We start from the raw sequence: 17193 nt of genomic DNA, 5'->3' as shown, positions 1-17193 counted from the left end.
TTAGTTGCATATGTAGTTGAATATCTTTGTTATCCTTTCTCATATTTTTAAAACGCAAGTCCTTTGTCTCAAAAAAAAAAAAAAAAATAAAAAATAAAAAACTCCTTAAACAAGTGATAAAAAGATATCAAATTGTATAGCAATACTTAGTGTACAACAGAAGCTGATTACAACGTTAAGCGTGTGTGATTAAAGTTAATGACAACATGATTCATAGTATATTCATAATTACAAATCCCTACTTGAACAGTTTGAAGACACTTTCAACTTGATTGAAAAAAGGACAATGAAATCATGGTTATCTTCTGCAACTAGCACATTCTTAGAATCTTAGCGAATTTTGTTGAATAAATTTACTAGTGAATTTGTGGCAAAAACAATTGACAATGACATTTTAGCTTGCTCCGTCCAAACAGTGCTTTCAGTGATGCATCCCACTTGAACTCTTATCTCACTGCAACTCTTTTATTAGGTGTTGTACGTTAATTTATTATGAATCTTTCGTAAGAAAAAATATAGTCATGTGATGATCTTGTTACTAGGGAGTATTTTATTACTATGTGTTGTAATCCTACTACAGATCTCTCTATGTGGGAAAAGTCAACTTTGACAGTGCAGCAACTCTTCAAAGCATATTTGACACCACCAGGGGAAGAGAATCAATGGCGAAATTGAAGATGAAGATTGCATTTAATATAATTACATTGATTTATGACTTATAGTTGTGTAACTATATACATTATAATCACTATATACTACATCATGTTATATTGTTCTGTAGGATTCAGATGTGAAATCTGTGTATACATGTTTAATTTTCAAGTCTGTCTTTCTATACAATGCTGCAGAGATGAACCATGTTAGTCTTCGAGGGACCGCTTCCGAGCTCTCAATTTAAGTTGGAGGCTTTCAGGCTGAGGTGGAGTCCTGCCTCTGCGGAACAGAACAGCCAAAGCTCTAGACTTTCTGCAAAGATCGAATACCTGTACAATAAATATTTGCTTCAGGTTTTAATGTCGGAAAGTGGTTAAGTAGAACAAGTACAATTGGAAGGACAGGGTTCGGTTTCTTACAGACGACGCTTCTATCTCAGCAACACCTTCACAACCTTGACCACCACCTTGCATTAGGTCACAGTATCTTACCGCTTCATTTTGGTCTTCAAATATCTGTAGTGGCACAACTGCTGATATTAGAAAGAACAAAATTCCATACAGACAATAAAGAAAACAAAAAGGGACATTGGAGACAAGTAGTAAGCTTCCCAGTCACAATTCATCCATGCCAGAGCCCAAGGCGCATATGTTAAATTTTCTTCTCCTTAACTTGTTGGAGTGTCATATCCACAATGAGGTTACTTTCATGCATAGCCCAACGTTTGGGAGGTAAATTACTAAATTTCCAGCATTTGGATGCATACTTTATGAATTGAGAAAAAGACAACTGCCTAATTCTGTGTACCAAATTACCAAACAGTTTTGCTAACAATAGCCTTCTTGCATAGGGAGGTATATATCTTGCAAAGCATACCAGTAACTATCCACAGTCTCAATATGATGAGGATTCAGAAGCACGATACACCCAAACTAACCCCAAGTATAGCACACAAAACAAGACAAAATTTAAGAAGGTAGGAAAGAGTCTTACAAGTATTCCCTCCCTTACATCCTCAACGACCATTTGAAACTTCTTGCCACTTCTTGACTGCTTGGTCTGACTGCCAAAGTCGGAGCTCAATTTGTGGCCCTTTGAAAACAATAACCCAAGCTCCCTTTCAACTTCACTGTAACAGGAAATCTAAACGTTAACATGGAAACAGCTAACTCATTTTGGAGGTAAAAGGGAAGGACTCACAAACCTGCGATTCCTTCGAGTTTTCATTGTGCATAGTTGGTTTTCCTTCTGGGTTAGGACATACACAGGTTTTGTAGTTTCCCTCCATGGATTATCATCCAGCACTAAAGAAGAAAGAATGAACACATTATTTCAAGCAACAGAAAAGCAATGTATGATATTAATCCACTAGCTATATTGCATTATTGCTGAATTCCACTGAATCACTTGCATTATGAAAAGCAGCGTATACATTAACATCCAGATTCCAGAACACACTTTCATTGACTTAGCATTCTTACAGAAATTCATAGTTGGCAGTCTACCTCTGTTGCCTCTTTTCTAGTGTTCCAATGTCCTGTATGGCTCAATTCTAAATTAATAATCGACACACATGCATGTTATATCACCATAAATGATTGACCACTGGAGCAAAGCAAAGTACATACTTCCTCTGTTTCTTTATAGTTGCAACACACATTTTATCACGGTATTTAAGAAAAGTGAACTTCACATCAAGTAACACTTAAAATGGGGTTAAGTGGTTGTTAAGAGTATAATCAAGTGGGCTATGAGTTTTAAATAAAAGAAATAGTACAATTTTCATCATAAAAACCTTCCTTTTACAGTGTATTGTAACTAGTGTGACATTTCCATTTTAGGAAAGTATTGCAACTATAATAAAACAAAGGTAGTATAATAATGTACAAAAAATATGTAAATATACATAAAATATGGGTGCCAGCTTAGGGCATATAACGGGCCACGAATTTGGGTCACGAGGACAGGCCTCCACCAGCACCCCCTCCCTGGCTCCGCCCTTTGGTGCATCAACTTGCCCTATAAAGGTATGGCAATGTTCAACTGAAAGATATCATGTAATGCATTAGATTAATGGGGAGAGGCACTATAGTTAGTACAATATGACTTGTATTGAGCACATTAAGTAGAAAGAAAATATGAACTGATGAGCGTTTTATTTCACTTTGATTAGCTTTTAGTTGGGAGAGTAAGCTGATCAATTCTATTAAGAAGATTACATAATTTGTCATTTGATGCCTCAGGTAGCCCTTCAAGGAACTAATTTACCAATCTGCCTTTAATATTCAACAAATTTACCAGCATAACGCATAATACACTATACACCTTTGCTCGTATATAATAGATATATACCCGGGCGTTATAACAGACAAACTGAGGGAAAACCGTTTGTGTTGGTTTGGGCATGTAAGACGGGGACCCGGGGGTGCAACGATACGAAGAGTGGAAGGGTGAGACCATGGAGGGGTTAAACGAGGGAGAGGGAGACCGAAAAGGACTTGGTTGGAAGGAGTTAGGAAGGATATGAAGTTTTTAGATTTGCATGAGAATCAGGCATTGGATCGTAAAGGATGGAGGAGGAGAATCTTTGTCGATGATTACACAGAATAATCAACTTTGGTTCATGTAGCCAACCCCACTTATGGGATTAAGGATTTGATTGATTGATTGATACTCGAACGCATTCATGCGAGACAAAAGGACTAATAGCTTGATTACTCGCCACATGTAATTGAGTCATTAGGAATTGAATTGTTTTCTTAGGTTCCTTGGTCACACTGTCACAGAGTGTTTACCAAACTTGTGGGTTCTCTTTCTAAGAATCGTTGCTGCTCATGAATACACTTATTTTAAATAGAGCTTTTGCGAAAAGCTGACATACACAAAAACACTTACCAAGTAACCCCTCACTAACAAAGTAACCCCTGACTGAGTAACCCCGAACACACCGTGTGACCAGTCACATGAAAATTTATGTATATATGTCATATGCTAACCTTCCTACCAGGTTGCCACTAACTCCAAACCCACACGGTCTTCTTGTCTTTCTCACAAGTAAGCATAAGAGTTTACTCATTCTTACAATAAACCAAAACCTTTATATAGTAGCCCCAATACAACCACTTGGCCTTAGTATTCTTTCAAATATCAAGTCCATACCAACTCCACATCCTACTAGTCATAATTTTCATGTTATACCATGACTATCGCTTCATTGGTACATGTTTTATAAAGTACTCCCTTAAAAAGACTTAAACTTGAGTAGAGAATTCAAAGTAATATCATTCAGAATTTTTTAACAACCCCTCTACAACTTATTATAACAAATACTAGCAAGACAAGGCAATAAATGATAACCATAAAAATACTTAATGAATGTAAAAAATGTTCACATTGGGACCTAGAGATAAGAAAAGATGTTGTAGCCTTTCTAGGTTGCAGAACATCATAATATCATCCGATTGAAGAAGTTCTGACTCCATGTCAAAAATGAAAGGATCAAAGATGTAAGAGAGGGAATGAATTACATCACCCTGTTTAGGCAATAATTTAAAAAATATGAAACAAAGTCACAAGGGTAATGCAAAGATCCAGAACCCACACAAAGTGTGATATGCAGAAGGGATTAGGTTCTTCCCCTCAACTCACTTTTCTTCTCACCAGATATCCTTTTGAGACACACGGTTAGACTGAAGCAAGGATGAAGAGAACAAAGTAGACCCATTTATTGAGTGGATTCATGCGACCAGACAGAGTTATGTGTCCAACAGTCCTGCTCAAACTGAATTTTTTTAATGAATGTTGTCGATCTCCAAGTGTCTAGGTAATCCTTGAACAAACTATTGTTACTTTCAAAACAATGACTCAGGCACCCCTTGGAGGAACTAAACTCTACATAACAGTGAATCTGAAGTGACCAATGATTTATATACCTCATTACTTCCCTTTGATTCTTCTACTAGTTTGTTTCAATAAAATTACAAAGATTCTCTGCTTTATGGCAATTAAACCATAATTTGTCAATTTAGTAGCAACAAATAAAAAAAAAAAAAAATGCCTCTCATTAGAAACTATGCTGTGAATTGATTATAAACATTCTCGGCTTCTTCTAGATCTATGTGCCTTAAGTCCATGATGAATATAACTCCATCTAAGTGCCTAATAGGCTACCAGCTCAAATCTCAGCATCGAGGACAATTTGTGCTCTTTGAAAAAAGTGATCTTATCACATAACAAATCTTACTATTGTGAATTATTCCAGAATTATAAAACTTTGATCCCCATCTTTAACATCAAACTCGAGGTAACCAACAAAGGCAACAATTCAGCCCGACTTCAAAAGTTTGCAATATGCAAATATCATAATAAAAGACCTAAACACCACCATACATACCATTACCATATTATCTTGATTCTGAAGATCAACAAATGAGCCATATTCATAGCTACTTACAATTCCCTGATCAAATGCTAATAAAACAGATGAAAAACAAAACCTAAAATTCAAAGAAATGCTCAAGTCTCCCAACAGCTACTAGTTTTACTAACCATATTGAACAACTCACATGTACAGTTATTGACCTTTTCAAATGGGTCTTGGCTGCACTTATCAAGAAAGAGGAGCATTATCCACTTTAGTCCAGAGGTCTTTTCTCAAAACCAAATTAGTAATGGGGGTAGCTCCTCGAGCTTATAAGCAAGTTATCATCTTGAATTATATACTTTAGTCCAAATCTCTTTTCTCAAATCAATTAGTAATAGGAATAGCTCCTCAAGCTTATAAGCAAGTTATTATCCTGAATTATCTACTTTAGTCCAAAGCTCTTTTCTCAAATCAATTAGTAATAGGAATAGTTAGCTCCTAGCCGCGGAAAAAAAAAAAAAAAAAAAAAAAAAAAAAAAAAAAAAAAAGGAATAGTTAGCTCCTCGAGCTTATAAGCAAGTTATCATCTTGAATTATCTACTTTAGTCCAAAGCTCTTTTTCTCAAATTAATTAGTAATAGGAACAGCTCCTCGAGCTTATAAGCAAGTTATTATCTTGAATTATCTACTTTAGTCCGAAGCTCTTTTCTCAAATCAATTAGTAATAGGAATAGCTAGCTCCTCGAGCTTATAAGCAAGTTATCATCTTGAATTATCTACTTTAGTCCAAAGCTCTTTTTCTCAAATCAATTAGTAATAGGAATAGCTCCTCGAGCTTATAAATAGGTTATTATCTCAAATTATCCACTTTACTCCAGAGCTCTATTCTCTAAGCAATGGGAGTAGCACTTTGAGCTTATAAGTTGGTTATTCACTAATTCGTCTTCTCCAGCAAATCATGATGAGAATTTTCACAAGAGGTTTCAAAGATGATCAAATACTAATACTAACAAACATCTTAATACTTTTCAATTCCAATAATCATAATAATAAATATAACCCAAATCAAATCAAATCAAAACCTACTAAAACCTAAATTAAACCAAACCAAATCTTAATATTTTTCAATTCCAACAATCATAATAATAAATATAACCCAAATCAAATCAAAACCTACTAAAACCAAAATTAAACCAAACAAAACTAAATTGAACAAAAAATTAAAAAAAAGGGTACCATCATAGCTGCTGGAATCGAGTGATTGGTGAAGATGGCGGCGAATATCATAAGCACGAGACGAAACCTGCTTAACAAACTCATCGGAAGTTCCGGGGATAGTTCCGTCCAACTGCAAAGCTTTATCAACCTCGACATCATCAGTATCAGCGTCACTACCATCACCGTTGAATCCGGATTGGGTATCGGAGTTGTCAGAAGATCTAGCTAGCAACACCCCAACATTCCGCCGCGAGGAATCGGAAGACAGAGGAGGAGAGAGAAAGGGGCGATTGTGAATGCGAGGAGGAAAGGTGTAGTTGAGAGGAAGTTTGAGAGTATGGAGTGGTGGTGGTAGCATGATTGACGGAGATACAGAGGACAGAGAATCCATTGTTTTTCTTGCTTTAGAGGTTTCCCAATTCTTTGGAACAACTTCTTGCTCAAATTAGGGAATAGGGAGTGACAACTGACAAGCAACTTCGATGTAGATCCTTTATTTTAGTTTAAGGGGGCGTTTGGAAGTGGGGTTTTGTGGGGGGAGCCAGGCCGATTTAGAAGACCTGATTGTTGGACGAGTTGGTGCGTGTAGAATGCACACATTCGGGTTAAAAGAGGTCACATACTCACATATTATAAATTGCAAAGCTTTTTCTCTGCCCCGTGGCGAGTTAATACTTGAATAACCCCTAATTGAATAACCTCCAATCAAACCCCTTAAGTAACCCCTAACTGAGTAACCCCTGAGTGAGTAACTTAAACATTATCCGCCTATCTATCTATTATACCTTTTAAAAAGTACTTCGTATTAGAGAGCTATTACAATTATTGTGCGGGCGTTTATTTATCAAGTTTTAGCTCTAAAGCTAGTGAAGCGGCAAGTTCATGTGTCATGGCAGGTTCCTGGGGCGAGATAGTATATCCTAATTAACTGTGACGGTGCTGTCAAAGGGAACCCAAGAGCTGCAAGTGGAGGGGGCATAAAGCTCTAAAGCTAGTGAAGCAGCAAATTCATGTCTCTTGGTAGGCACCCTGGTCGGGATAGTATGTCCTAATTAATTGTACTGTGACGGTGCAGCCGAAGGTAACCTATGAGCTACAGGTGGAGGGGGCATAATAAGGGATCATGCAGGCCATTTTTGTGGCTGCTTTTCATGCTAATTTTGGCCATTATCGTTCGTCCTTCAAAGTTGAACATTGACACTTGTTCGTGGGATTGAACTAGCTAAAAGCCTACAAATCCGGCCAGTAGTTGGAAATTCAACTTTATAATCTTGTGTGTGTTCTAAATAGCGAGAAAGAAAGCAAGGGAGAATGCATTCATGAGATAAATTTTTGTCGAAGCATGCTCAAATATGCTAGTTGGAAGATTAAGGTGGTTCATATCTTTAAGAAGGGCAATCGCACGGTAGATTGGTTGGCCAAAGTCATTATTGACACAAGATTTTGTCTAGTTAGATCGGTCCCTTTAGAACGGTTTAGTGGAAATACAATCATAATATAATACTAGCTTAAGTCTCGTGCAATGCACACTTGTTAATAAATTTAATATTATAGCAAATTACAATATTAATTCAACAATAATTTACGTAAATAATACCAATGTTAAGGGTATTGACACATTTGAAAGTACTAAAAAAGGTATGGTTTATGGGGTTTTATTTTTATTTTTTATTAATTGAAATAAACGAAATCACAAAAAATAGTAAAGTTGAAACAAAAAGAAAAAAAACAATATAGGACTCTTGTATAATAATATTGTAATAACTAATAAATTGCATTTTTGTTGAAGAAATTTTGATAATTACTTAATCTATGTTCATTTTATAAAGACAACATATAATATAAAATATATGGTTGTATAAACGAAAAGAGTATATTATAGGTTATAAATAGCTTCGCAAAAATTTTAACCAGGAAATGATAGTGTCATTCCTAGTTTCGCTTGGAGGAGATAATTCTAAAATAGAAAATGACAAGCTTGTGTCAAAACTAATTTCTCTTTAACTTTCTTTTTTTTTTTTTTTTTTTTTTTTTTTTTGAAAAACTCTTTAACTTTATTGTTAGGCTCTATTCACTTCACCTTACAAAAATAATATTTAGTAAAACTAATTTCAATTCAGTAAAAATCATTTTAGTTCAGTAAAAATTAGTAACTTCATAAAAGAAATACAACAGAGAATCTAGATAATCAATAAAAATAATTTCAATTCAACAAAATAAAATTCAATTTATTAGAAAAATTTTAGTTCAGTAAAAATAATTTAAATTTAGCAAAATAATTTAAGTTCAATATAATTTTAATTTAACAAAATAAGGTGAAGTGAACGGGTCTCATCGATGGGAGTATAGCTAGTACGTGACTAGAGAATCTTGGAATAAGTCAATTTATTTATTATTTTATTTATTTATTTTTTGTAAGGAAGGCAAGTATACGTATGTAAATCACCAAATTGATTCGGTTTTTGCCTTTTAGGAATCAATTACAAAAATAATGGTCATTTTTTTTAATTAATCACATACACTCTTACGCAAATACGCAATACTCATTACATAACTACTACGTATGTAAATTACCAAATTGGTTCAGTTATGGCTGGTCCACATTTTTTTTTTTTTTTGACGAGTGGCTGGTCCACTTAATTAAAACTATTTTCCCCATTTTTGTATTTGTTTTATTTAAAAAGACATTCTTAGTAGTATAAAATTTAAGTCAATTAAAATGATTTTGATAAACAAGTGCATGCCATAAGTAATACTCCCATATACACTATTTCTATTAGTCAAAATTGATTAGAACAATACAAACTATTGCTTGGGTGCCCACAATAACACAAACTTTAAATTGAACAATAAATAACACAAACTTTGAGGATTAGATGCTGTAACAGACATAAACTATTTCCGTTGCCGAAGATTCCACCGGATTCCAGCTACTTTTATTTTTTATTTATTTATTTTTATTTATTTATTATTATTATTTTTTTTACTATGCGTAAAATGACTAGCTCCCTATAATCTTTGAAATAAAAAATCTAGACGAATCTAGTAATCTCCTAGAAAAATATTTTCAAAGTACATAATTGCATTATTGAGAGATATTTCGAATGGAACATATTAATATAATTGACCATAAAAGTTGAGTGATTGAATAAAGTATTAAAGTCCTTAGTTCTATAGTTTCATTACGTTGAATCAATCACATACCTAAAACGGTACACGAACAAACTAGTGAAACTACTATAATGATAGAAAATCTTATAATGTCAATGCAAGTTTTTTTAAATATTTGTTGAAGCTAAAGAAGGATACGTTGATATTTCATGCACTACTCAGTACTCACTACGTAATTATATATATGTGAATACATTAAAATTACCCCTTCTTTTCAAAAAAAAAAAAAAAAAAAAAAAAAAAAAAAAAGACCACTTACATTAAACTTCATACCTAATTGTTTCATAAATCACTATAAATATCGTTCATATTATTTCATGAACGATAATATACCTTAAGGAAAAAAAAATGCTACTTCTAATATTGACAGCATTTCTAGTCATATTTCTCTTGTTTCTTTTTCAAAAATTTGTAAAAAATAAAGTATTTCATATTCCTCCTGGACCAAGAGGGTTTCCCTTAGTAGGAAACCTCTTCCAATATGATCCGTCAAATACTCACCTCTACCTTGCCAAGTTAGGCAAGAGCTACGGCTCGATTTTCGCACTCCGATTGATGGGTAAAACCATGGTTGTGGTTCAATCAGCCGAGTTGGCGAAAGAGGTGTTATTAACACAAGATAAGAACTTCTGTAATAGACCGGAAACGGCCGGAAGAAAAAGGCTAAGTTACAATGGTTTAGACATAGCTTTAAGCCCTTATAGTAACTATTTGAAGGAAATAAAGAAGGTACTTATATTTAATCTCTTAAGCACTAAGAATGTCGGTTCTTTTGCTTTAACTAGACAGGAAGAAGTATCAAGGTTGATTCAACAAGTTTCTTCTCTCTCTTTTGCTTCTAAAACTATCAACTTGAGCCAATTGGTTCTTAGTTATGCTAGCTCCAATTCTAGCAGGATCGCTTTTGGCAAGAGGTACGTACGTTTGTATGTGTGTGTATATATTGTATATTCCATATTGTTATCATCACCAATAGATAATTAGAGATATTTACGATTGAATTTATGTATGTATTGGTCTGGCAAATTAAAAGTGATAAAAGAAAGAAATATGCATGCATGTTAACTAAATTAGACGGTTTAGATGCATGGGTACATCTAAGAGTAGGAATGCATCACAAAAATTATTTTTTAAAAAAAAAATATTTGAAATTTAAAAATTGGGACTGGTCTAACAAGATTTTGCATATATTGCTTTGTATCACTTTTTTACATTTGAAACATTATTGGAATTTGGAACCATTCACACACCATATATTCTTAATGTATTGTGAACTCGAAGCTAACTCGAATCAACCAATTCCAAACCCAAGTTACTGAGAGAGAATTCAAACCTGACTCGACCTAAACGATCCAAAAGTGACCTAATTTGACCCCCTTATCATATGTTGTAATTAATTAATGACCTAAATGATCCTAACCACCCAAACCAAACAACCTGAAATTTGACCCGACTCAATCCGTTAACCCAAATTGACAAGTCTTTCGACCCCAACTCGTTGACCCGAATTGGCAGGTCTTTATATTTGTGATTTATGCCACCAAAAAAAAAGTCATCTTGTTACGGTCTTTAATTTCATAATCTTAGTATATACTCTCGATCATATTATTAACCTCAATTATAAATTAATAATCCTAGAGATCAGAGTGATCAGGTGGGTAGAGCTTACTTCCTGGTTCTAGGGGGTCATGGAAATGACTCTCATCACCCGCTTTTGTAGCAATCTAAACAACAACAACAACAAAAAAATAAAATAAAAAAAAAAGGGTTTTTCTACATGGTACCCTCAAATTATTGCGTTTTCTATGTTGTGCCCTTCCAAATTCAAACTTCTACACGGTGCCCACAAGTTTTGTGTATTGTTTTATATATGCCCTCCATAAGCTGTTTTGTTAACTGTAATTAACTTATGGTTAAGTTAACCACCCACCTTAGTTAATTACTACTTAAATTTAAATGACATAAAATACATAAATAAAACCCCATTCTGATCAAACCTCTCACACTCATTGATGATGTTCACAAATTTGACAGAAAGAATTGTAAAATAATCTAGGCAAAGAAAACCAAAATGACAGAGAAAGAATTGGCACAAATTTGAATTTTCATTGATGATGTTCACACAAATCCACCTACAAAACAAACAAAGCTAATCATCCTTTAACTTACTACAATCAAAGCTAACTCATCCTTAATTCACTTTCACATAAAATAACCAGCAAAATAATGACATATTGCTATTCACCCCTTCTTGAAATTGTGATTCGTAGAAGACACCTTCAATTTAGCATGTTTTGGTGTCTTGCAATTACATTTGAGTCGATTTGACATCGGAGAATGACGATACGGTGAATATTGGGGCTGAATTGGACGGTTTTACGGGAGAGGGATTTTTGGGTTTTAATGGGGAAGGTTGCGGATTAGAAATTGGTTGAGGTTGTTTGCTAATTCGTTGTTGTAGAATTTGGATTTTAATTAGTGATGAGAAGATTGAGAAAGTTCAGAGAAAAAGAGTTCATTTTATCAATGTTTATTATGGAGAAGAAGAATCTGACAATGGTGGAAGATCTTGAATTTGGGGAAATAGAACCACATTATCTTATAAAGTTATAATTACATCTTATTAACCTTGTTTTTAATAAAATAAATGGAAAAAAAATATATATTGCTAACCATAGTTAGTAGTTAATTTAAAGTGTTTGACAGTAACTTAATGAATGGTTAAAAGTGATAAAGTTACTTAAACTTGTGGGCACCGTGTAGAAGTTTGGATTTAGAAGGGCACAATATAGAATACGCAATAATTGGGGGGTACCATGTAGAAAAACCAAAAAAAAAAAAAAAAAAAAAAAAAAAAAAAAAAAAAAAAAATTCAATCATAACCCTATATTGTTTTGAATGCATAGGTACGATGATGAAGAAGTACTAGGAAGCAGATATTACAGGCTTCTACATGAAGCGGAATACATGTTCACAGCATTCTTCTACAGTGATTATTTCTATCTCGGTGGTTGTATTGATAAGATCACAGGAAAACACTCTAAGCTTGAGAACACATTTAAGGAGTTAGACGCAATTTATGAAAAAATCATTGACGACCATCTTCACACAATAAAGACTGACTCTGAGAGACAAGATATTGTTGATGTTATGCTTCGTCTCATGGAAGATTCTTCCTTTCCGTTTAAGCTCACAATGAACCACATCAAAGCAATTTTACTGGTATGTTTTTCGTCTCATGTCTGTATGTTTTTTTATCATTAAATAGTTTGTAAATAATGTCAAAAGTCAAAATATGTTAACTAATAGATGAATTATATATTCATGTACAAATTGCATACTACAAGTACATAAACCTAGACTCCTAAAAACCACCAATTTTCTTCTTAGCTAATTTATTATTATTATTATTAACATTATTATTATTGCAACAATTGAAACTAATTAATTTATTATTATTACTGCCAAAAAAAAAAAAAATTATTATTATTATTTTATGCACGTACGCAATGATACTTCTTTATTTGTAGATTCAATTCCTACAGCCTTTTCTAATTAATTTAACTATTAATTGTTTTTTTTCATTTTTATTTGTAGAATCTTTTTTCCGGAGGAGCAAATACCACTACGGCTGGAATAATTTGGACACTTACCGAGTTAGTGAAAAACCCCGTTTCAATGAAAAGAGTACAAGAAGAATTAAGGAATGCCGCATTGAATAAAGGTTGTATAGCAAAAGTTGATCTCTCAAAACTCGAATATTTCAAAGCAGTGATTAAGGAAGCATTTAGGTTGCACCCACCAGCGCCATTATTAATACCTCGCGAAACAGTTAAAAAAAGTAAATTAAAAGGATACGATATCTTACCCAAAAATCTTGTTGTGATTAACGCATGGGCTATTGGACGAGATCCAAAATACTGGAAGGACCCAAAAAAATTTATGCCGGAAAGGTTTTTTGGGAGTTCAGTGGATATGATAGGGAGTGAAAGCATGGCAATGATTCCTTTTGGGGGTGGAAGGAGAATGTGCCCAGCCTTTGCTTTTGGTTTAGCCAACCTTGAACTTGCACTTGCCAATTTGTTATACTCTTTTGATTGGGAATTACCTGCTGGTTTAAAGAAGGAAGATATTGATAGCAATGTGCTACCTGGTTTGGTGACACACAAGAAGAATCAACTTTGCCTAGTAGCAAGAAAATTCGATTCTAATTTGCATGAAGAAAATTAATTAAACTTTATTACAAAGTACGTAGTATATAATATCAACTACTCCAAATAAATCAGAGGCATGCACTTTCCTCTCCCTAAAATTCTACCCGATATTGTTGAATATTTAAAGGGGCTATAATTTCATACCTGTGTGATTTTTTATTTTTAATGTTTTATAACTCATCCTCTTCCAAGAAAAGTCAAAGCTTATGTTTAGGCTAAGCCAAACAATTGGGTTTCGAGTTCTCCACTTTACATACCCGTGCCAACGCCGCTTTGGTCAACTATATCTCGCCATCAAGAGTCTATTTCTCATCCCCGGTAGAAAACAAGTTCACGAGTGGTTCAAGCTAGTTCTTCCGCAAATTGCCAAACAAATAAAAATTGGGGATGATGGTATGAATTTGATTCATTGAAGACAATTTCGCCCGTATTGGCATCAACTTGATTCTTATTGTTGGAAATAAGAAAGCAAAAATAGTAGAAAACACGTTGAATATGAAACTGATGCTTTCTAATTCATTCAATAATAGAAAGTTAGGCCATATAAATAGCCTTTACAAGATAAACCAAATAACTAAAATAAAGCAACTAACTAGGATATACTCCAACTACTTAGTTAACAAGTCCACTAACATCCACTAACAATAGGTAACACATGACTAACGTACTTAATTTGACTAATTCTAATTAACAAATTTAAACTAAGATATTTATCCTAAAACTAAGGAAACTAATTAACCACAAACTTGAAGCATTGACTTCAACACTTATTATGAAAATGTTAGATTATATTTATCAAATATACTTCCTTCAGAAAAGTATTCTTGCGATTCGAAAGAAATAAAAATAAATATTTAATTTTGTCCTTTTTGCACGTGAATGCATGCATGTCTCCAAAAAAAAAAGTGAACATTCAGATACCTTTGCGACCGAATTTTAGTAGTGATTCACTCTTCCTATCTAGCTTTCAGCTCTCTTCCTTTCTTTCTCTTCTTTGTACCTTTCCCATTTTTATTTTTTTTTTTTAATAATTGTGAGATATAAAACTAATGGCTCACCGCAGGCCGTTAGTACTTTCTCCACATTCAAATATAAATACATACAAGTATTTGTATTTTAAACATGCATGTCTTATTATAAAACGATATGTAGAAACAACAAATTGATGATAAATTAAACAAGATCGATTTCACATAACTATAGCTATGATGTCGTTCAAACATTGTTTAATTTATTTGAAATAATATTACACTATATTCCATATGCATTGCATGAAATCATAGAGAAATTTAAATAAGACATACAATTTAAAAGAAACAAAGGGAGTAAATTAAAAATTCCGTATTATGCAAGGTAAACCTCAATAACAGACCTCGGTCCTAAAATTGGTAAAATCTTATAGTCATTGAAGCCGGCATTGATGAAGAGATATTTCCATTGTTGTTCGGTTCTTTCTTTTCCTCCCAAAATGGACAACATATGCACATTTGCAAGAGCTTGGTTTAAATTGTCACTTGGAATCCCAACCACCATATCTATAATCAACAACTTACCTCCTTTGTCTCTGCTCTGAATTGCTTCTTTACATTGCTTAAGCACCTTTATGCAATTCTCATCATTCCAATTATGCAATACCCACTGATAAGTAGTAAAATTTAAGGGACTAGTTAATAAAGCACCCATAAAAATATACAATATTTACAAGTTGATAATATAATACGAAGTATAAAGATAGAATATTAATAGTCCTAAAAGTTGGTTCAAATATTATTTTTCTCCTAATTTTGATCGAGCCACAAGAGCATTACGTACAAATAAGTTTAGTTTATGAATATTAATAGTCCTTAAAATTTATGGAAACTTCATTTAATGAATCATTTTAATAGGGTTTGAAAAAAAAAATAGTACTTATAATATGTAAAAATTAAATGATGCCGAATTATTGGATCACTTTAAACAAATATTTGCAATAACACTCATAAACATACTACCTCCATTACATATTATTTGCAACGATTTGACATAATATTAAGTAGAGATGAAAAATATCTAATTGTTGCAAATAATATGTAACGGAGGTAGTATACAGATTGTAAATTACCTTGAGTAAGATGAGTTGAGCATGAGGAATAGCTTCAAACATGTCACCTGCAACATATGTCAAGTTCCCTACCTTCTCATTTCGTTGTATCCCTTTGACTACGTTTGGTAGATCGAACACGGTACATTTGACCTCAGGATAGGCCACGGCAATGGAACTAGCCATAGTACCATCACCTCCACCAACGTCAACCAACGACTCAACACCGTGCATTACACCCTTGAACTCATTACTAGTTAATAGTACACGGGCGATCAATTGAGAATCGCTTGTCATAGCTTGTTGAAATAACTCATTAAATTTGGTATCACTAGGCGCATCTTCGTATAAATGTCTACAGTAAGTAACGTGGAAAGGGGACTCGGAAACCTCAAAATCATGATTTTGAAACCATGTAGCAAGATTATGTGACGGCGTAGTTATTAGTGGATCGGTTCGCATAATAGTTAAAGGTGCTTGAGTTAGAGGGTGATCTTTCCGAAGAAGTTGCGAGTTTAGGGTAAGATCAAAATATAATAATGTTTGGTTTCCATTATCAATCAATGTTTTGGTAGAGAAGAATTTGGAGTGAACAAGAAGACGCATTAACTGATGTAAGGATGGAGCCTTGTTAGGATGGATTGAAAGAGCTTTGGCGAGCTCATCGATAGTCACGGGTTTGCCGTGTTTGTGAATGGCTTCTGGGATGCCTAGTTGAACAGCACACTTTAGTGCCATGGAATTCAAGTAAGCTATATTATGGTTTGATATATGTGTTACTGCTTCTAATAACTCTTTTGCCTCTTCATTTGACATTTGGTTTGCTTCCATTTTTCTCTACTCAATAGCTAACAACCAATCTAAGGGTATATTATATAGTAGTGTAATAGACATATTAGGGATAATCTATTGTACTTACCCCAATTTATTTAATTTCTTTTGCTTGTCTTATGCATCTGAAATCTTGGGAGATTTTAAATTTCAAATGTCAAATGACAAATTACATCTAATAAATACTTATAATTATTTTTTATTTTCTAACTTTCAAACATAGTTTTGTCATGTGAGATCTTGTTAGATCTTTATCTCTAATATGTATATATTAGATTTATCTTTATTTTGTCATGTGAGTACAATTTTATAATTTATTGTAATGATTTTCCCAGACTTGCTTCATCCCAAAAAGAATTTAATTTAGCTAGATGATGGGCGACAAAATTACCCTCCTACTCCCTCCATTTTTAAATACTTGCTCCATTTCTCTTGGACACGCATGCCGATGCTAATCTTTGATCACTAATATCTTTAATTATCAATAAGTATAAATTCTAACAATTGAAAATTAATAATCTATTCATTGATATGATTCCGACAAGTACCCACAAGACTATATTTTTTCTTATGTATAAATCACAAATATTAGTCAAAGTAGGACAAATGAATAATAATGCAAAAAATAGAAATGGAACAAGTATTTAAAAACTGAGGGAGTA

General features: G+C 33.4%; 1 protein-coding gene and 2 pseudogenes across 2 annotated transcripts; 1 reads left to right on the top strand and 2 right to left on the bottom strand.

The window, feature by feature from the left end:
• Window positions 1-663: 663 nt before the first annotated feature.
• Window positions 664-6716, bottom strand: LOC145639165 (uncharacterized). The gene is made up of 5 exons (XM_081690336.1): window positions 6254-6716; window positions 1859-1958; window positions 1648-1783; window positions 1074-1169; window positions 664-983 (listed from the first exon to the last, which is right to left on the bottom strand). The coding sequence occupies exons 1-5, from the start codon at window positions 6624-6626 to the stop codon at window positions 861-863; spliced, it is 828 nt and encodes a 275-aa protein (XP_081546462.1). The 5' UTR covers window positions 6627-6716; the 3' UTR covers window positions 664-860.
• A 3257-nt stretch (window positions 6717-9973) lies between these two features.
• On the top strand, window positions 9974-13636 carry LOC145563711 (cytochrome P450 71A1 pseudogene; annotated as a pseudogene).
• A 1219-nt stretch (window positions 13637-14855) lies between these two features.
• LOC145563702 (trans-resveratrol di-O-methyltransferase pseudogene) lies at window positions 14856-16594 on the bottom strand (annotated as a pseudogene). The gene is made up of 2 exons (XR_014094582.1): window positions 15722-16594; window positions 14856-15258 (listed from the first exon to the last, which is right to left on the bottom strand). The product of XR_014094582.1 is annotated as a trans-resveratrol di-O-methyltransferase pseudogene (transcript).
• Window positions 16595-17193: the final 599 nt, after the last annotated feature.

The sequence above is a fragment of the Chenopodium album genome, chromosome 1 (assembly GCF_948465745.1).
Source record: "Chenopodium album chromosome 1, dcCheAlbu1.1, whole genome shotgun sequence".
NCBI classification, from domain to species: domain Eukaryota; kingdom Viridiplantae; phylum Streptophyta; class Magnoliopsida; order Caryophyllales; family Amaranthaceae; genus Chenopodium; species Chenopodium album.
Note: the sequence above shows the minus strand (reverse complement) of the source record. Positions and strands in the feature narration are given on the sequence as shown.